Raw genomic sequence first — 17,642 nt, forward strand, 5'->3', positions numbered from 1 at the left:
GCAGAGAAAAGCAGAGGTGAGAGGCAGAGAGAAGGCAAAACCTGATTTCTGATGGCTTTTCAGTAGGCTGTTCCAGTCTTCTTTGATGTCCTATTGAATTTTTGCTCCTAGGTTCTATAAGACACTGATCCCTGTACGCTTTTAATACATGTCTCTTTTATGCTTGAGCTGGGGAGCTGGTGTCTATTTGCAATCAGAATTTGGATACATTAGAGTTCAATGGATTGCAGAAAAAACCAACATATCTACAAATAGCTTTCAAACTCAGGAAAGGATGCTCAATCTATCACATTAAAAAATGCAAATTAAAATTATGAGATACTATTTTCACCTTCCAGAGTAACAAAGATTTACAAAAACTAATGTAAACAAACTGTGTTGGCAAAGAAGTACAGAAATAATCCCTCTCATGTTTTTGGTTGAAGTATAAATTGGAAGGCAATTTTTACAGTACCTATAAAAATTAAAAACGTACATATCCTATGACTGAGCAATTCCATTTCTAGTAATTCATGCTATAAATTAACTGTATGTATGCAAAAACATATCTATAAGAATATTCATCAAATATTGCTTGCAATGGTAAAAAACAAAAAATTAGAAAGAACCTACACATCCATCATTAAGAGATGGATTAAATATATTATGGTACATCCATAAATGAGATACTATATGGCTCTTAAAAAAATAAATTTGAAAATTTCCATAATAATAATACTGAGAGAGACCTATATGTGGTGATATAGAACAATTTCCAAGATATTTTTTTTTCCTTTTTTTTTTTAGAGACAGGGTCTCTCTCCATCACCCAGGCTAGAGTGCAGTGGTGTGATCACAGTTCATTGCAACCTTGAACTCCTGGGCTCAAGTGATCCTCTTGTCTCAGCCTCGCAAGTAGCTTGCTAGGACTATAGGTACGTGCCACCACGTGTGGCTAAATTTTTATTTTTTGTAGAGACAGGGGTCTCACTATGTTGCCCACACTGGTCTAGCACTCCTGGCCTCAAAATTGCTGGGGATACAGACATGAACCATTGCGTCTGGCCTCCAAGATACTTTTAAGTGGTAAAAGCAGAACTGTGAGTGTAGTACCCTACCATCTGTATTAAAAACATAGGGAGATAAGTGTACACACACATATACATCTATGCAAAGAATATTTCTAAAAGAAGTGCAAAAACCTGGTAACAGAGGTATCCTTTGGGGAGGAGAACCAAGGGTAAGGTAGAGGGAGACTTATAATGTATACTTTTTATATAAAAATGTTTGAGTTCAAAATAACAATGAATTAACATGTATAAAAATGGTAAACTATGTATCCTATAATACAGTAGAATATCATTTTTAAGTGGGTTTGGGACAGGAATTCAGAACACTGTCTTTTGGCCTTGGCCCTGCTACTAACTAGATTTTTGACCAAGAACAAGGCACTTCACTTAACTGTGCCTCAGTTTATTGCCTATAAAAGAAGGAAGGAAGGGATTTATTAAATAATCACAAAACACTATTTCTTAAGAAAAAATATATAAGTCCCTCAGTCTTCTCATTGGTTTCCATTAGGAAATTGAGCCTTGTCTTCATTATGGCAATTAGATTCCTAGATGCATTATATAGTAACTGATTATTAGATAAGAGGTAGAAGAAAATATTAGAGAAGTACTTAATTAACTGCTGATTCCAACCTCAAAATGATGAATTTATTAAGTCTTAGCTATCTCTACTGCTCAATGGAGTATAGCAAAGGGCATCAATTTTTTTTTCATATATATGGACAATTTGCCATGTATAGTAATATATTGGAAGACATTTGTTCGGTTTAATGCCATCTGTGTTTCCACTTGGGTACCTCATTTTGCAGGCAGTCCAGTCCTACCAAAAAGGAAAATTAGCATCTACCAGGGAAAATGACTCTTTCAAGGGAATCATTATGATAGGGACAATCTGGATCAGGTCACAATGCAAAATCAACAATATCAGAACCAAACTACCAAGCAATCGTGAGCTAAACAAAAAGTCTGGTATTCAGGCTGGTATGGGAAATATGGAAAGCAGCATTTGGAGTTAAGTAGGGGAAAGAAATGGAAATTAGGTGTACTGGAGGTCAGAATTCGATTGTTAAACAATGGTCAGGAATATGAAACATCACAGTCAGGGACAGTAGGGTAAATACCACAGTTAAGATTCCTGAAATGGGACAAGGTTGGGGCAGAGAAGCCCATCACAAGCAGAAAAGTTACTTTTCTCCATACGAAAAGGGTTTGAAGCCCAGGACTTAGCGTGTAGGGAAGATGGCTCATGGAGGCAACTCAAATATTTATTAGACAAAATTCAAGCCCTGTTTAAGTTGGTTACCATGAAGTCTACAGAGTTAAAAAATATTCCTGAGTCCAAACATGCATATAAGTGTTTATATGAACTTTTCCCCCTCAAATGTTTTCCACACTAATATTAAACTTTGAACTTGGAGATAAGTTTCCAAATTTAGTTGAGGACTCAGGGAGAGAGCCAAAGGAAGAGAGTAAGAGAGGAAATTAGGATATTAAGGGCACTGAATGAAAACAGAGTATTTAGTGCAGTGGTCCCCAACATTTTTGGCATCAGGGACCAGTTTCATGGAAGATAATTTTTCCATAGACGAGGGTAGGGGGATGGGGGTGGGGTGGGGTAGAACAGGTGGTGACATGAGCAATAGGGAGCAGCCGTAAATACAGATGAGGCTTCCCTTGCTCACCTGCCGCTCACCTCCTACTGTGCACCACCCACCCCACACTTCCTAAGTTTCATGGAAGACAATTCTTCCACAGATGGGAGTGGGGGAGTCGGTGGGTGGGTGGTGGAGTTCTGTGGCCCGCTCCCTAACAGGCCTCGGACCACCACCAGGGGTTGGGGGTTGGAGACTGCAGCTATATAGTATCATCGTTTTTGTAGAATGTCTCTTTTAAATATTAATGTTCAGAAGAGGCAGTATGCATACTAGCATGAACTCTGGAGCTAGAAGTCCTAGGTTTTGAATCCTTGCTCTGCCACTTACTATAAACTATGTGACCTTGAACAAGTTACTTCTCTGAGCCTCAGTTTGCTCATCTGTAAAATAGGCATAATAATAGTACTAACTTTCAGGGCTACTATGAGCAGAAAATGAGTTAATAGATGTAACAGTACATAGAACAGTTCCTGGGGCATAAGTGTTTGCTATTATTACTGTGGAATGATATTTGGGAAGATAATATCTTTATATAACAAATAAAGTACAGTTCTTAAATTAGAACAATTATAAAATATGCTTTGAAAAACAAATATATTAGAACAGATATACAGCTTACCATTAATTTTAAAAAAATTATGCTTAAAATAAGCCATATGATAGCAAGCATTCTATCAAACCACATTTCCTATTCTATAAAAGTACAGCATAAATTTAAAATGTATGAGGAATATTATCTTCATGAAATCAGCAATAATCTTTATCAAAATTTTGTGTGTCAAATAAAAATTTTTCATATGGTATTTCCAATCCTTACAATATTACAAGGTAGGTGGTATTATACTTCTTTTATGGATGAGGAAATTAATCCATAGAGAAGTTAAAGTATCATGCCCAGGTACTTTTACCTAGTTGTGTACAGATTCTGAAGCCAGTACTCTAACCCTTTGGTCCCCAACCCCCAAGCCACAAATCAGTACCGGTCAGTGACCTGTTAGGGACCAGACCAGGCTGCAGAGCTCCCCGGTCCCCGCACCCCCCCCTTCCCCTCCCCCCCCACCCGCAGAAAAATTGTCTTTCATCAAACTTAGGAATCGGGCGGCACACAGCAGGAGATGAGCAGCAGGCTAGCAAGGGAAGCTTATCTGTATTTACAGCCGCTTCCCATCCTCGCATCACCTATCCTCGGATCACTGCATGAGCTCCACCTCCCCAGCCCCCAACTCCCCAACCCTACCATCCGTGGAAAAACTGTCTTCCATGAAACCAATCCCTGATGCCAACAAGGTTGGGGACCACTGCTGCACCCATCATGATGCTTGTACTGGATGTTGATTAAAAATAGTATTTTATATGTGTCAATATAAAGATTTACAGTTGCCTAATATATATTACTAGAAAGACAAACATTGTTTCTAAGCTTCACTCCCTTCTGTGATTAGTCTTCACTGTTTTTCTCCATGCATCCAAAGGTTTATTTACAACTGGCAGAGTAGATTATCGAAGCTTTTGTGCTCTTAGATTGGTCTATATACTCTTTCTAGGGAACTATCACCACACTTCGATTTTAATATAATGCACTTTGGGGTTTTCTCTGTCACCTAAGAGACATGTGGGTATGTAGGTAGAATATCCAGTATGTGTTGAGCTCTGGAGAATACTTGGCATAAGAGAACACTAAAGAAATATTGGCTGATATGGGGAATATAATTTAACTGTACAGTGGAGGGTTCAGACTATCATCACCCTAATCTGGAGTTAATCTTTTCATCACTAATAGGAGGACAACCAGATGTGTCTCCTAATGTGATGAAATATAATGTATATATTATGTAGGATGAATTCTGGTCATTATTATTTAATTTGTATCCATTAAGCCAAAGCTTGAAGAGCCAACTTCCAGTTTCCAGGAGACAGCTAAATGCAGCTAAATGACACCATAAGGAAACAACCAGACTAATCCAGAAGATGGAATATATTTCTGGACAACTTTCCCATCGACAAGTTAGAATCATGAAAAACAAATTGTCTTGAAATAAAAGAGATTTCATGGAAATAACCGCATGTAATGAGTGATCCTGGGTTGGATCCAGGTTCATTAAAGGACAGTTTGGAATACTGGAGAAGTTTAAATATGGATTGAATATTAAATAATATGAATTATTCATATTATTAACTTTAAGTGATACTGTTATTTTGCCTGTTATTTTTAAAAGACATGCAATCAAGTAAAAAATTATAAAAATTGTAAAAGAAATATATAGATAAAATAAAAAAAGAAATAATGAAAGAGAAAAGTCCAGGCTGGAGATATAGGTCTGGTAGTCGATAGCATGCATGGTAATTAGAACCATGATAATAGATGAGATGCTATCACCTAGGAAAGTATATAAGACAAGACAAAGAGATGTGAACTAGACAGATAATCAACATTTGAAAGACTACATACAGGAGTAAAAACCATCAAATTGAAAAGAATGGCTGGAGAAATGGGGGGACCATGAAATGAATGGTATTCCAGAAGCCAATGAAAGAGAGAGTTTCAAGATGGATAAAGCAATTAACGATGTCAAATCCTGAGCTCAAGCTGGGTAAAGACTGAAAAGAGGCTAGCAAATAATATATAGAAGGTCAGTGATGACTTGATTGAGAGGAGTTTCAGTAGAGTTACTAGAGCAGAAGTCAGAGGAATGATCTGCTGTTGAAGTGGAGACATCACTCCTCTTTCAAAGAAAGAAGCTGGAGTTTCTCAGAAAGATGAGAACCTGTACAAATAATGCACATTGTTTACATAATTAAATTCCTAGTGATTTTTAATGCTAACATGCAGTAATAGATAAGTGAAAGATAGAATGTAAGGGATAATGGTGATGGCAGAGTTGTAAAATAAAGATTCCTTTTTACATTCCTCATGTAATGCTCACATAAAATAATTATCTGCTATTATACTTATAATAGTCTGTAAATTCAGTATAACTACAGATTATTTTTTTCTATTTGTCTGCTAAAGGTGATATTGCAATCACATATATAAATGCAATCATATATATAAACCCACTGTATGAAATGGATTTGTTCTCTTAAAAACTGGATGTGAAATACATTTTGGGAAATCAAATAATTAAGTAAAGTAGGAAAAGTGTCTCTTTAAAGGAGTGATAGGACCCTTAGGTTGTAATCTGCAATCAGGTCATGTCTTTATAAATAATATTAATAATAAATCACTTTTTTGATTTTATAACATATAACCCTTGATTCCTACTCTAGTCCTATGAGATATGCAGGATTCACATTATTAGCCCCATCTGACCCCAGACCATTCTGTCTGCTACCAAGGGCGTTCTGCTTGGAAACATGAGTGATTTTCCCTCTGGAGGGATACTGTGTGTCCATGAGAGTTCTGGAATAGCTAATATACAGCCCTGAAGCTATTTAGCTTTCTTAATACATTCAGGAACCTTGGTTTTTCCACATTCTTAAGCTCAGCCCAAATGTCTTAATGGTCTTTTTTTTTTTTTTTTTAAAAAAAAGAACTTTAAAAAAATCAGCTGCATATTTATAGAATAACTTTGAAGAAAAAATATACTCTCACCCCAATACTAAGAAATATTATGTTAATCTTTTGTAATAATAGTTACCCAATATTGTATCTAATTTATAAAAAGTTCAGACTTTCAAGTACTGGAGTTTTCTTAAATTGAGTCAGGCCTACATTATACTATATAAATAGTAAGTATTAAACACTTTCAATGCAGCAAGTAATATGCTGGGTACTTAAGAATTATTGCATTTAATAGTTTCAGTGGCAAAACCTGTGATGTAAACACTATGATCATTCTCATTTTACATATGAAGAAACAGATTAAATCCTGCTATATCCAAACTTGTACAGATTTAAAAAGCAAACTATCTCATAACATGCTGAATTTTAATCACATGCCAAAACAATGATACTCAAAATTGAAGCAAAAAATGTGGTTTGTAGGCTATATTATAGCAAATTTATAGAAAAATGGAGATATATGGGAAAATAAAAATAAACACTAGTTTCACAACAATGTGAATATACTTAACACTACTGAACTATACAATTAAAAATGGTTAAGATGGCAAATTTTATGTTATGTTTTTTACCACAATAAATAAATAACCAATACCAATGTTAGCTTTGTTAGAAAAATATTAAAAAGATTCTTTAATATTTCTCACAATAGGCATTTCTTGCTTATTCACAATAAAATGTTTAATAGTATTCCTTCCATTATTAAGGCACAGATATTTTTCTACAGCTCATGAATTAAAATCTATAGGTTTTATAGAAATAATCTATTGTAAGAAGATGCAAATAGGACACTTAATTGCATTTCACCCCTGAAACATAAATTTTCCAAATTCTCTATAATGAAGATTTAATTTTCATAACCAAAAAAAGATTAAAAAATTGAGACTGACATTAAATACAGTAACTATGGCAATTAAAAAAGATTTGAGGCCTGGATTTTACATCTGAGAATTCATTCAACATATATCAGCTTATTTGCTCCACCTCTGCATTTCATGTTCTGTTAGGAAAAAGACCAGTCTATGAATGTGCAAATTGTTCTTTTTATAAGTAGAGGCAGTTCAAGAGAGCCTACTATAGTATTTAGCTACCCTATGTACAAAGAACCTTTGGAAAGAAAATTGGAATGGTCTGGGGCCCTACAAAGCTTAAGAGAAATTAGTAGAAATGTATTGAGATATACACTGTTGTAAAGATCCTTTCCAACACTCTCTGACGGCTCAGAACAAAAAATGCTATTATTGAATCTAGTCTTCATTAGGAGAGACATTCTAATGATTTACATAATCCAGAATAAATCTAACATTATATAAAGCCATATGTACACTATACATATAAATGACTATACTGAGATTGCATTCAGGAGGTTTAAATACATTTTAAAAATAAAAGCTTTTGTTAACTATGTTTGAAAACAGTCTTCTCACCTGCGTGGCCTAGTCCTTGGGGACATCATTTCATTCCCAAGTATGTGGTACCGTCTTGCTTCATGCAATAACTGATAACACTCAGGAGAATTCTGAATCAATTGGTCCACCTCAACTGTTTGAACAAAGTAGTTGGGATGCAACAGAGGGAGTCTCACATGTGTCAAGAGCTCATGTAACAGTGGTCTTCTCAGATCGACAGCACGATAGACCCAACGCATGACGGCTTCAAAAACCATCTCCTCTTTACCAATTACAAGTTCATCGCTACAAATATAATCAATAAGTTCATCTTTGTCAAGCTCAAGAAATTCTTCATGCTGGGACACATCCTCAAAAGTCTGTAATGCAAAATTTTTGCATTTTGTGAAGAGTGTTTTGAGTGAATGGGTATCAGCAAAGCGCTGGATTCCTAAGCAATTACAAGGATCAAGTTGCTCCTCCAAGAACTTGGCACATGCATCGCGGAGAACACTAATCTGAAAGAGGCTTGATGTTTCAAAGAGATATTGTACATTCTCTGTGGTGATCTTCACCTTTCCAGTATAAACATACTGCAAAAAACATTCCATAGCTTCAGCTAAAATACCATTGATCTCAACCAACATTTCTCGGCTTTCCCTGTGATCATTACAAAACATAGCTCTGAAGTAGCTACTACAGGCTGAGAGAACGGCTCTGTGGCAAGGAAATTCTTTTCCTTCCACACAAATGATAACATCTGTGAACAAGCGGCTATCTCGGAATTCATTAAATATCTGGAGTATGTTTTCAGCATGGGATGATCCTGAAGAGAAGTCAAAAAATTCATGACCTGTCAGAGATTTAGGGTCCATTTCAAAAACTTTACGCTTAGTGGCTGGGGAATCACGCACCCCAAGATCCTCTCTGTTTAGTCTGCGTCCCAATATTAGTACCATTGTTACATCAGTTGACTATATAATTGTTGAGAAATGACTGTTGGGGATCTTCTTTATGTGGCTAAAAGTAAAAAAAAAAAATTTCAATATGTAAAAAATTCAGTATTCAAATTACATAACTTTATTTTGATGTAAACACTACAACAAAATCACAGTTAATACATTTCACATAGGGTACAGAGCCTTATTTATTTTAATAAAAACTGATAAACAAAAATTTGCATTTGCACAATCAGAACATTAGGGGTAATTTGCCATAGTATTCCTTAAGCTCCCCAGCTGAAAGGATACTATGTACTTTGTGAATTACTAATAATCTTCCATTTCCCCATTTATACAACTAGGTTTCATATTACTGACTGTAAAGTCAGAATGGTGTCTGACTTATAGACACCAGAATTTGACTATATTCAGAATCCTAATAAGCAGAAATCTATCCCCCATAGCAAGACAGACCAGTACTGTGTCTGAATGTCAGGTTTTCGTTGTTAAACCTACATGAAGTTCAAAGTATGTAATATCACAAGTGATAAAAAAGGGAACATCCCAATTATGATAAATATAAACAGTGGTGACATGGAATATAACTCATATTTAATCTTAATGCTTTACTAATCTAGATTCAAATATGGTTGAATTAGCCACAAGTCAGCTTCCCAAATCAAGAACTGATTCTTCATATCAGCTTATCTAATTTAAATTCTTTTTGTATTTCAGATTCAAAAAATTCATACAAGCTATAATATTTGACTACACTTTGACTAGTGATCTAATTACTGGTATTAACAACAACAAAAATCTTGAGCCTTCTTCATCCATACATTTTCATTTTCTCGATGTTTAAATGCAAGTGTTCAGAATGCAAAACAAAATAGCATATTGCAAGAATTAAGAATTTCCCTTTTGCTAAAATTGACAAGTAGGAAAAAATATATATGAAAATACATTCTGCTTTCTGAATCCAATGATCTTATTGTATCTAAGATTTGTTAGATAAATTTGGGGATAGTATATTAAGTACTAATGAAAGTCTGATTAAACTTTATGAGTTAAGGGCCTGTTTTTTTTTATGCTATTTTCTGCCCCTTATTTTCACAGTTGGTTTCTTGATTTGTTGACCGACAATAGAGGTCTTCCTCTCCATTACTTTTACCCAGTGAAATACTGAAAATCTTGGATTAGAACACCTATAAAATCACCTAGTATTACAAAGTCTTCAAAAGCTACAAGATATTTGTTTACTGCTTTGTATATGAGAGACTATCTCACAGATCTCTCCAAGCATCACAGATCTCTCCAATCAGCTTCAACCTGTTGCCTCTTGGCTTTTTGGACAGCTTCACTTTCTCTCGACTTTCTGAAACCGCTCCCATAAGCCAGTCTTCACAACAGGACCAAATATAAACTCTTCCTATTTATGACAGGATAAATGATTTATATAGGGGCATCTCAGAAATGTGAGATGCATAAAAGTGTATTTTTTGGGATTCTAGATGTAATTTATTAGCTTTTGCCTTTCCATTTTATACAAATATTTTAACCAGTAATGGTTAAAAATATAAAGAAAATTTAATCATATCTCAAAGTACAGTATCTAATATAGGTTCAAGATTGATTACAAATGAACTCACACATAATCAAGCAAACAGAACACAGATAACAGACTGGATCCTTCTAAACACTTTGTAAATATCAAAGCATAATTATTGCATCAGGAAAAAGTAAGCAACTAAGTAGGCACCTCTAGACAAAACCAACAGGAAAATGTTCATTCTAAGGAAATATAATGAGTGAAAATTATAACTAGATGAGTTAGTGGATGTAAGTGTGATCAGACTGTCATGTCAACAACTGGCTGTCAAAGTTACACGATTTGTCTGGAAAAGCTCATATCCCTTTGTTTTTTTCCCTCATTTCTCCAGGAAATTTATTCTTGGAGCTATACTCTCACTTGAAAAGAATGACCTTTCTTAACAGAAAGAGTCTTCTAGTTAAGGAGTACACTAAGGTTTATTTCCAACTGTAGAACTCATTACTATTGTAGACTTAGTTTCTGATTGCTAAGTAGATTTAAAATTATATGCTTTTGGCCTATGTTCCAGAAACATGAGTGGAGATAACCTATTTTGGTATTTCAAAGACTGGAGAAAAATGCAGAAGAGGGATTGAGGCCCTCAGGAAGGAGGAGAAAGGAGTGGGTAAATATTGAGCAATAGAAAAGATTGTGACACTGCCTTCTTTTATGATCTTAAGGATAGAATTATTCCTCATTCCTCTGATGGCATAAGTGACCTCTGGTTAAAGAAAGGAAAATAGCTTAAATTCTCTAATAACAATGTTTAGATAGTATATAAATAAATATACCTTTTTAGCATTTGCTTGACAAAAGCCCCAGTCAAAATTTGTGTTAATTTCCACACCTAAAATAAATAAAGAATAGCAACATATAAATCAGATACTAATAAGTTCATGTATAGTTGGCATTAATTTACTAATATGTGGAACAAAGTTTTTAGTAAATTCTAGTTTCTGATTGGAAGTTTACTTTTGTATAAAAAATCATTAATAACACCTCATTAAAGCAAATTAATAATTTATGCTCTTTTACATACAGAGTAGTTTTCTTATCATCTTCCTTACTTGACAATTTTATCCTGCAATAAGATTTGAGTGAAAAGAGAGCCAACAAATATTAATGTCAACAGAAAGCTAATGGTGGAACTGAGATGAAAAATATATACGCTGTGATAAGTGTGCATTGGATATTTGAAGAGGGTTTGAAAACCAATGTTTCATCTGGGTTTTGGGCCATTAAATAATTCTAAGAGTTGTTCTATCATTATTATCAGAAGTAAGCAGTTTAGTCACTATGTATTCTATAACAAAGACATCAGTTTGAGAAAAATCTCAAGAATTCTGGGTAATTCAGGAAAAAATCCATTTCTTAAAATACTTAGTTATCTAGATTTTCTATACAGAATCTCAAGCTTGTCAAATAATTTTTATCTTTTAATATATAAATGTATATTTCTTCTGCTTTGTTGAATCTTATAGACTTAATTCCTACAGAAACCAGCTAATTCAGCACAATTCCTTTTGTATGGTGGAAGGGGAGGAGAGGAATGCTTAAGAGAAAACACACGAACTTTGAGCTGTGCACAGAATAGTAATAACATTTAAACACAAGTGGTTGTAGTTTCTGGCCCAGATATCTTTAAATAGAACTCATAAATTCTTAACCAATTTAGACAAATTCCCAGAAGTTGATCCCAAAACCAAATATAAATTACCAACTGATTATTTTTTACATGTACACACAAACACATCTCTATACTCAGACTGTGTGATGATTATGAGGTGAATGTTATCTTGTGTGTTTCCTTATTTTCAGAAATCAATCTAACTGTGTATACTGTCGGTAAAGAATATTGTAACTAGGTCAAATTAGGGGATTGTTAGCCCTAGCTAAGTAAGTGTTCCTTCCCAATGGATAAATAAGATCCTAAGCCAATGTAGGCATTCAGGTCAATTCAAGAAACATTTATAGAAAGCCTAGTTTTTGTCTGGCATTGGGGTTACAAATAATTGGATTCAGATCCAATTTTAGACTCTGTGAGGTTGGCTAAGATTAGAACCAAACAAGAACTCCAAGATTGATACTAAAATAGATTCAAATTCTCAGCGTTTCTCTAGTAGGAAACACAGGTGCAAATTGAAAATAGAGCCTCTCGTGACTGATCTGGTCTAGAATTATACCTTACAGAGTAGAAAGGGCAAGGCAATTCACCTGGGTATTTTCTGCAGGAGTTTTAGGTAATACCTACCTAATAGGTAAGGGCAAGGGACAGAGGTCAGGGCACAAAGTCTCAAGGAGATGTATAATATCAGAATTGATCTACAGGATAACTATAATGTAACAAGATTATTTTTCCTTTAGAATGTAGAAATCCTATACAAAGAGGTTACTATCAGCCTTAAAGATGGTATGAATTAATGAGGGGCTTCTAAAGACTAATAAATAACAGAAAACAAAGAAAACCAAGAACATTCTGACTAGCATGGCCCCTACACTTGTAGTAATGAATTGCCACATGCTATGTTCTACATTACTCCATTTTCTCAAATTTATCCTTGAATGAAGAATAACAACAGAGACAAGAAAGTTTAACCAAGAAGTTGTTTATCTTTAAACATATATAGTAACTTAAAAAAAGCAAAGCCAAAAAATAATTGCAACATGGTAAATCCTTTATTTTTAAAATAACCAGAAAATTATATTTAACAAGGCACTATGCAACACCAAGCAGTTTTTATACATTGCGGATATTTTCACCCCAATTGTCTCAAAATCTATTTATTTGATGACCATTTTTTTAAATTACAAATTTGCACTGTTAGATTTTCAATTTAAAATGTTACTCTGGAGCAGTGGTTCCTGAACCATGTTTTAGAAATAGAATATTTAAAGTTCAGGCTTCAAGCTATTTTCAACATGTCCAATTTCTTAATGGAACAACCAAGACTATTTACCCACCATAAGATAACAGAAACCACCTAAAACCTCAAGTTCCTTTGGCTAGAATTATAGCAACTAGTGATTACTCCATGTTTACTAGAACTTCAGATGGGAAATACACTGCATGACTTTAATCAATGAAAGAAAGAGAAATAAAAGATAAAAAGTGATTAAAAAATATAGGAGAGGTTAAACAATGTGTCAGACTAAACAATATGGTTCTGTAACTAAAAAGGAATTCTATCTTCTCCTAACCTCAGGAAAAAAAAATTGAATTTTTCCAAAGTGTTTCTTTCCCTTGCCTTAAAACTTTTGGCTACTGATATTCCCCAAAACTTTACAAATAATAATAATTAATCAGACATCACACCTGGCATATCAAGCTGCCCTATGGAGCCTACTCATGCTTCTCCCCAGAACTGATATGTAAACTTAATGTCATTTGGTTTTATCCTGAGAACGTGTAATTTCTTTTAGGTATTTAATGTATTATTTTATTTAAAAATGGAAAGACCTACAGATTTATGATATAGTTATGTTTTCTGTCAGCAAAATTGCTTGGGTTTTTTAAAATTAGAATTAAATCTGCAAGGATGATACTAGGTGCTCTCTCACTTGAATAAATTTGAGATCCAGTATTCTAGATGATTTCTCTATGTATAAAAACACTTGTAAGTCAGTGACTTTTATTTACCTTAGTGGTGACTCAAATCACTTGCAGCAATAACTTTTAGAAACCTCAGTAAAGAGTAAAGCTATAAATTTTAATAGTTTTTAAGAAGTGCCAAATTTTGAAAAATTACAGCTCTTGAGTGATTTTAGGCAGAGTGACAAACTCTTTAATTAAAAAAAGTTAGTTTAGCTATTGTGTTTTTAACAGGAGAAATAACAGTTATTTTAAAATGTCAACAGTTGTCAAATGGCTACATACCCTAGTTGCTTCAGTCACAACAGAAATAAAATCATACAAAATGAATCGTTTGTATATACTTGTGAAGATATTTTATTTAAATGTAAATGAAAATTTACATTTTTCATTATATAGTTAATTTCTAAATTGAAAAAAGATGTTCCAAATTTCTAGGTAAAATTATATACAAAAATAATTGCAGTTATTTCATAAAGAGTATTTATTTTTCACAGGCTTGACCTCTGGGTTTTAATGAAATGGCAGAAAACCAAGGAAGTTAAAAAAAAGTTATTGAAAAAGCATTAAGGTTTTAACAACTTGGACAAAAGCCAGGCGAATTTAAGTTAAAGCTAATAGCCCTAACTCAGAATGTTATGTCTTCCTGTTCAGAAACTAAGCCCCTGGCTTTGTTTGAATAAGCAGGCCTTTATTGAGTAATGGTTTCATTTTTTAAAAAGATTCGTTAGAGGGTTGCATTTTAAACTTACTTAGATACATTAAAATGCCTGCAATGCTCCAACTGCAGGAGCTGCTCATTCTGGTGTAGCCATTCCCACTTGAATTTTAAAAATATGTTAAGAATGCATAACCAATAAGAACTGTGCTTCACCCAGGGCAGCTCCACTTTCTACATCTACAGAAAATCTGATAAAACCCAAGTACCCTATTAATTCAAGAGATTAGGAGAACCATCTTCGACACACCACGACTAAAATGTTTGGTCTTGCAGATTTTATTACTGTCACTTTAATCAACAATTTTAAAACAACACATTTTGTAATTCGCTTCTCAAAAATTTTGAATTACCACGGGGATTAATACATAAAAGTGTGTGAGCTAGAATCCCCCAAACAAGGAAAACAACTGGCCGGGCGCGGTGGCTCACGCCTGTAATCCTAGCACTCTGGGAGGCCGAGGTGGGCGGATCGTTTGAGCTCAGGAGTTCGAGACCAGCCTGAGCAAGAGCGAGACCCCATCTCTACTAAAAATAGAAAGAAATTATATGGACAGCTAAAAACATATATAGAAAAAATTAGCTGGGCATGGTGGCACATGCCTGTAGTCCCAGCTACTTGGGAGGCTGAGACAGGAGGATTGCTTGAGCTCAGGAGTTTGAGGTTGCTGTGAGCTAGGCTGATGCCACTGCACTCACTCTAGCCTGGGCAACAGAGTGAGACTCTGTCTCAAAAAAAAAAAAAAAAAAAAAAAGGAAAACAACTCATCTAAGCCAGAGTATAGAAGAATCTTTAACTTTTAAGAGAGTATCCTCACACTATCTTGTATCCTCACACTATCTTTTTTAAAAAGTAGAAATCTACTTTTAAATTTTAGCCTAGAACAGGCAAATTTTAAATATATTTTACGAACCTAATAAAAACCACTCTCTTAGCTGGTGGCCCTAAACAGTACTAGCTGCAAATACGAGGACGTGCTTTAAAAAAACAAACAAAAAAAAACCGCTCACAAGAGCAAGTGATTAATCATTGAAATTTACTGAAATCATTTGAGAATAGTCACTGCCTCAGGGGCGACCGTGAGGCTCCCTAAGAATGTGGCGTTATGGTCTATACTTAGCTATGTAAACCTTGTTTGCAGAACTGGCAAGAACAAATCGCAGGACTTCCTTCGCACCACCCAGTTAGCTAACCCGACACCATTTAAAGGATGCAAATTTTCCGGTGCTCGGAGGGCGGACCGCGGCTGCAGGCCGCTGCGTGTCCAGAACTGCCCACACACTCGGGCATTAGCGGCGCCGGCCGCGGACACTCCACGCAGCCCGCGGCCCGGCCGGAGCGCGCGCCGCCTGGCTCCACTAGGGCTGCAGCTGCACGAACAGCCAGGGCGCGCGCTCCCGCGCGTCCTCCAGATCACCTTCAAGGGGGCGGGGAGACTGCCGGGGCAGGCCCACCTAGCGACAAGACATCCGCCAATAAAAACTCGGAACTCGCCCGTCGGGTCCCGCCCGCAAGCCGCCGCGGGCGCCCAATCCCGGCCGCGATAACAGTCTTCCCTGGGGGAGTCCCGAATCTGGGGGCCGGCACGTTAGGAACTAAATTAAGAAACCAAGTCCTGGAGTGGTAGGAAGGTGGGGAGGTTAGGCGGGGACTAGGCCGGCTGAACGCCCGCTCCCCCGCCCGCCGCGCCTCCCCGGGGACGGCCGCTGCAGGCAGGGTGTCGCGACCGCGGTAAACAAAGGCTCGCGGGGGGCGGGGGTAACGGTCAGGTGACAGTGCAGTGCCGAGCACATTTCGCAATCCCTTTAATGGGGCTTCTCTGGCCCGCGCTCCTCAGAACCCACCAGGACCACGTCAGTCCTTCCCGACTGGACCAACGGTCGCCCCACCAAACGCGAAGGCTGGATTTGAGACCGTCACATTCTCGGCGCTTCCTGACATAAAAAGTAGCGTCCCGTTCGAAGCCCTTCGGCAACAAGCAGGGCCTGTCTCCCCAGCCCCCTCCCCCAGCTGCCCCTGGCCCCCAGGCGGCGAGACGGCCGCGCCTGCTGCTACCCTCAGCCCCGGCGGCCACCGCTTCCACCCCGCCCTCGGCAGGCCGCGCCACGGTTCCGGGGCAGTAGTGTCAGGAGGCGGTGGTGCCTTCTCTCAGGGCTGTCGCTACTGATCCGGGGTTGAAGACCCCCAGGTGAGCCCTGGAGGCCCCTCGCCTCAGAAAAGGGCCCTGCAGCCCCAGCTGCGGTCTGTCTTCGGTCTCCCTGTCTGGCCGGCCGCCGCTGGCTTCCCTCCCGCAGACACCCCCATGGACAGGACCTCGGCCGCCCCTCCGCCCCCGAGGTTTCAGGCTCCGGCCGGTTCCTCGCCTTTTGACCGGTCCCAGAGCTGTCATCCCCGGGTACCTCTCAGCAAAGGCTGGAAGCGGCCAGCAGCGGCGGGCCCCGCGGTCCCTCAGCGGCCGGCGGCGCAGCGCACTCTCCAGCGCCGGCCTCTGCTCCAGCCACCAGTTTTTGCAGCAGCTCACAACAAAGGAAACATGTGACCGTCTGGGCCAAAACACTGAGCGTCACCGACCCCTGGCCAATCCGGGTGGGCGTCCCCCGCCCCGGGGCACCCTGGGAGATGTAGTTACCATTCCGCGGGTGGCCTCCGGGACTGCTACCTGGGGTTCCCGCTAAAGGGCGGGTGTCAGGTGCGGAGCGGGGCAAGACCCGATTCAAGGACTGCTGACTCGAAACACTAGGTTTTAGGTATAGACAGGTTAAGGAAATGTATCCTGTGTAAGGAGCCTAATGAGAAACCGGAGTCGTATGTTTGTTGCCATCAAAGACCCCCACCACATCCCAAGGCAAAAGCCCATGACCAGGAATTCACAGAACCTTAGAGCTTGGGACAAAGCTTAGAGATCTTTTTATTTGACTTTTTGATATAGAATGGGGAAATCTGAGGGCCTCAGGGGTGGAAGGGACTAGAACCCTGGTCGATGGAAGGCGCAAGGAAAATCACCTTTTTTTTGTAAATCTGTTAATGTCACTGGCATCAAATCCTAGTATTAAATCCTTTTGGTGTTAAATGTACACACAAATCAAACGAAGTTGTCTAAAATTCCTATTTTCCAAAGCAGATAGATTCCCTAAAGGACATTATTTTG

At 37.6% G+C, this 17,642-nt stretch overlaps 1 protein-coding gene across 1 annotated transcript in view; it reads right to left on the bottom strand.

Annotated features, from left to right (window-relative positions):
* Positions 1 to 16,974, bottom strand: part of KLHL24 (kelch like family member 24) — a 34,376-nt gene extending 17,402 nt beyond the window's left edge. Inside the window, exons 1-3 of the mRNA XM_069472867.1 lie at positions 16,894 to 16,974; positions 10,978 to 11,033; positions 7,694 to 8,674 (exon numbers count right to left, since the gene is read on the bottom strand). Of these exons, the coding sequence (XP_069328968.1) occupies positions 7,694 to 8,613 (920 nt within the window). The 5' untranslated portion in view covers positions 8,614 to 8,674; positions 10,978 to 11,033; positions 16,894 to 16,974. The remainder of the gene's footprint in view (positions 1 to 7,693; positions 8,675 to 10,977; positions 11,034 to 16,893) is intronic.
* Positions 16,975 to 17,642: the final 668 nt, after the last annotated feature.

The sequence above is a fragment of the Eulemur rufifrons genome, chromosome 7 (assembly GCF_041146395.1).
Source record: "Eulemur rufifrons isolate Redbay chromosome 7, OSU_ERuf_1, whole genome shotgun sequence".
NCBI classification, from domain to species: domain Eukaryota; kingdom Metazoa; phylum Chordata; class Mammalia; order Primates; family Lemuridae; genus Eulemur; species Eulemur rufifrons.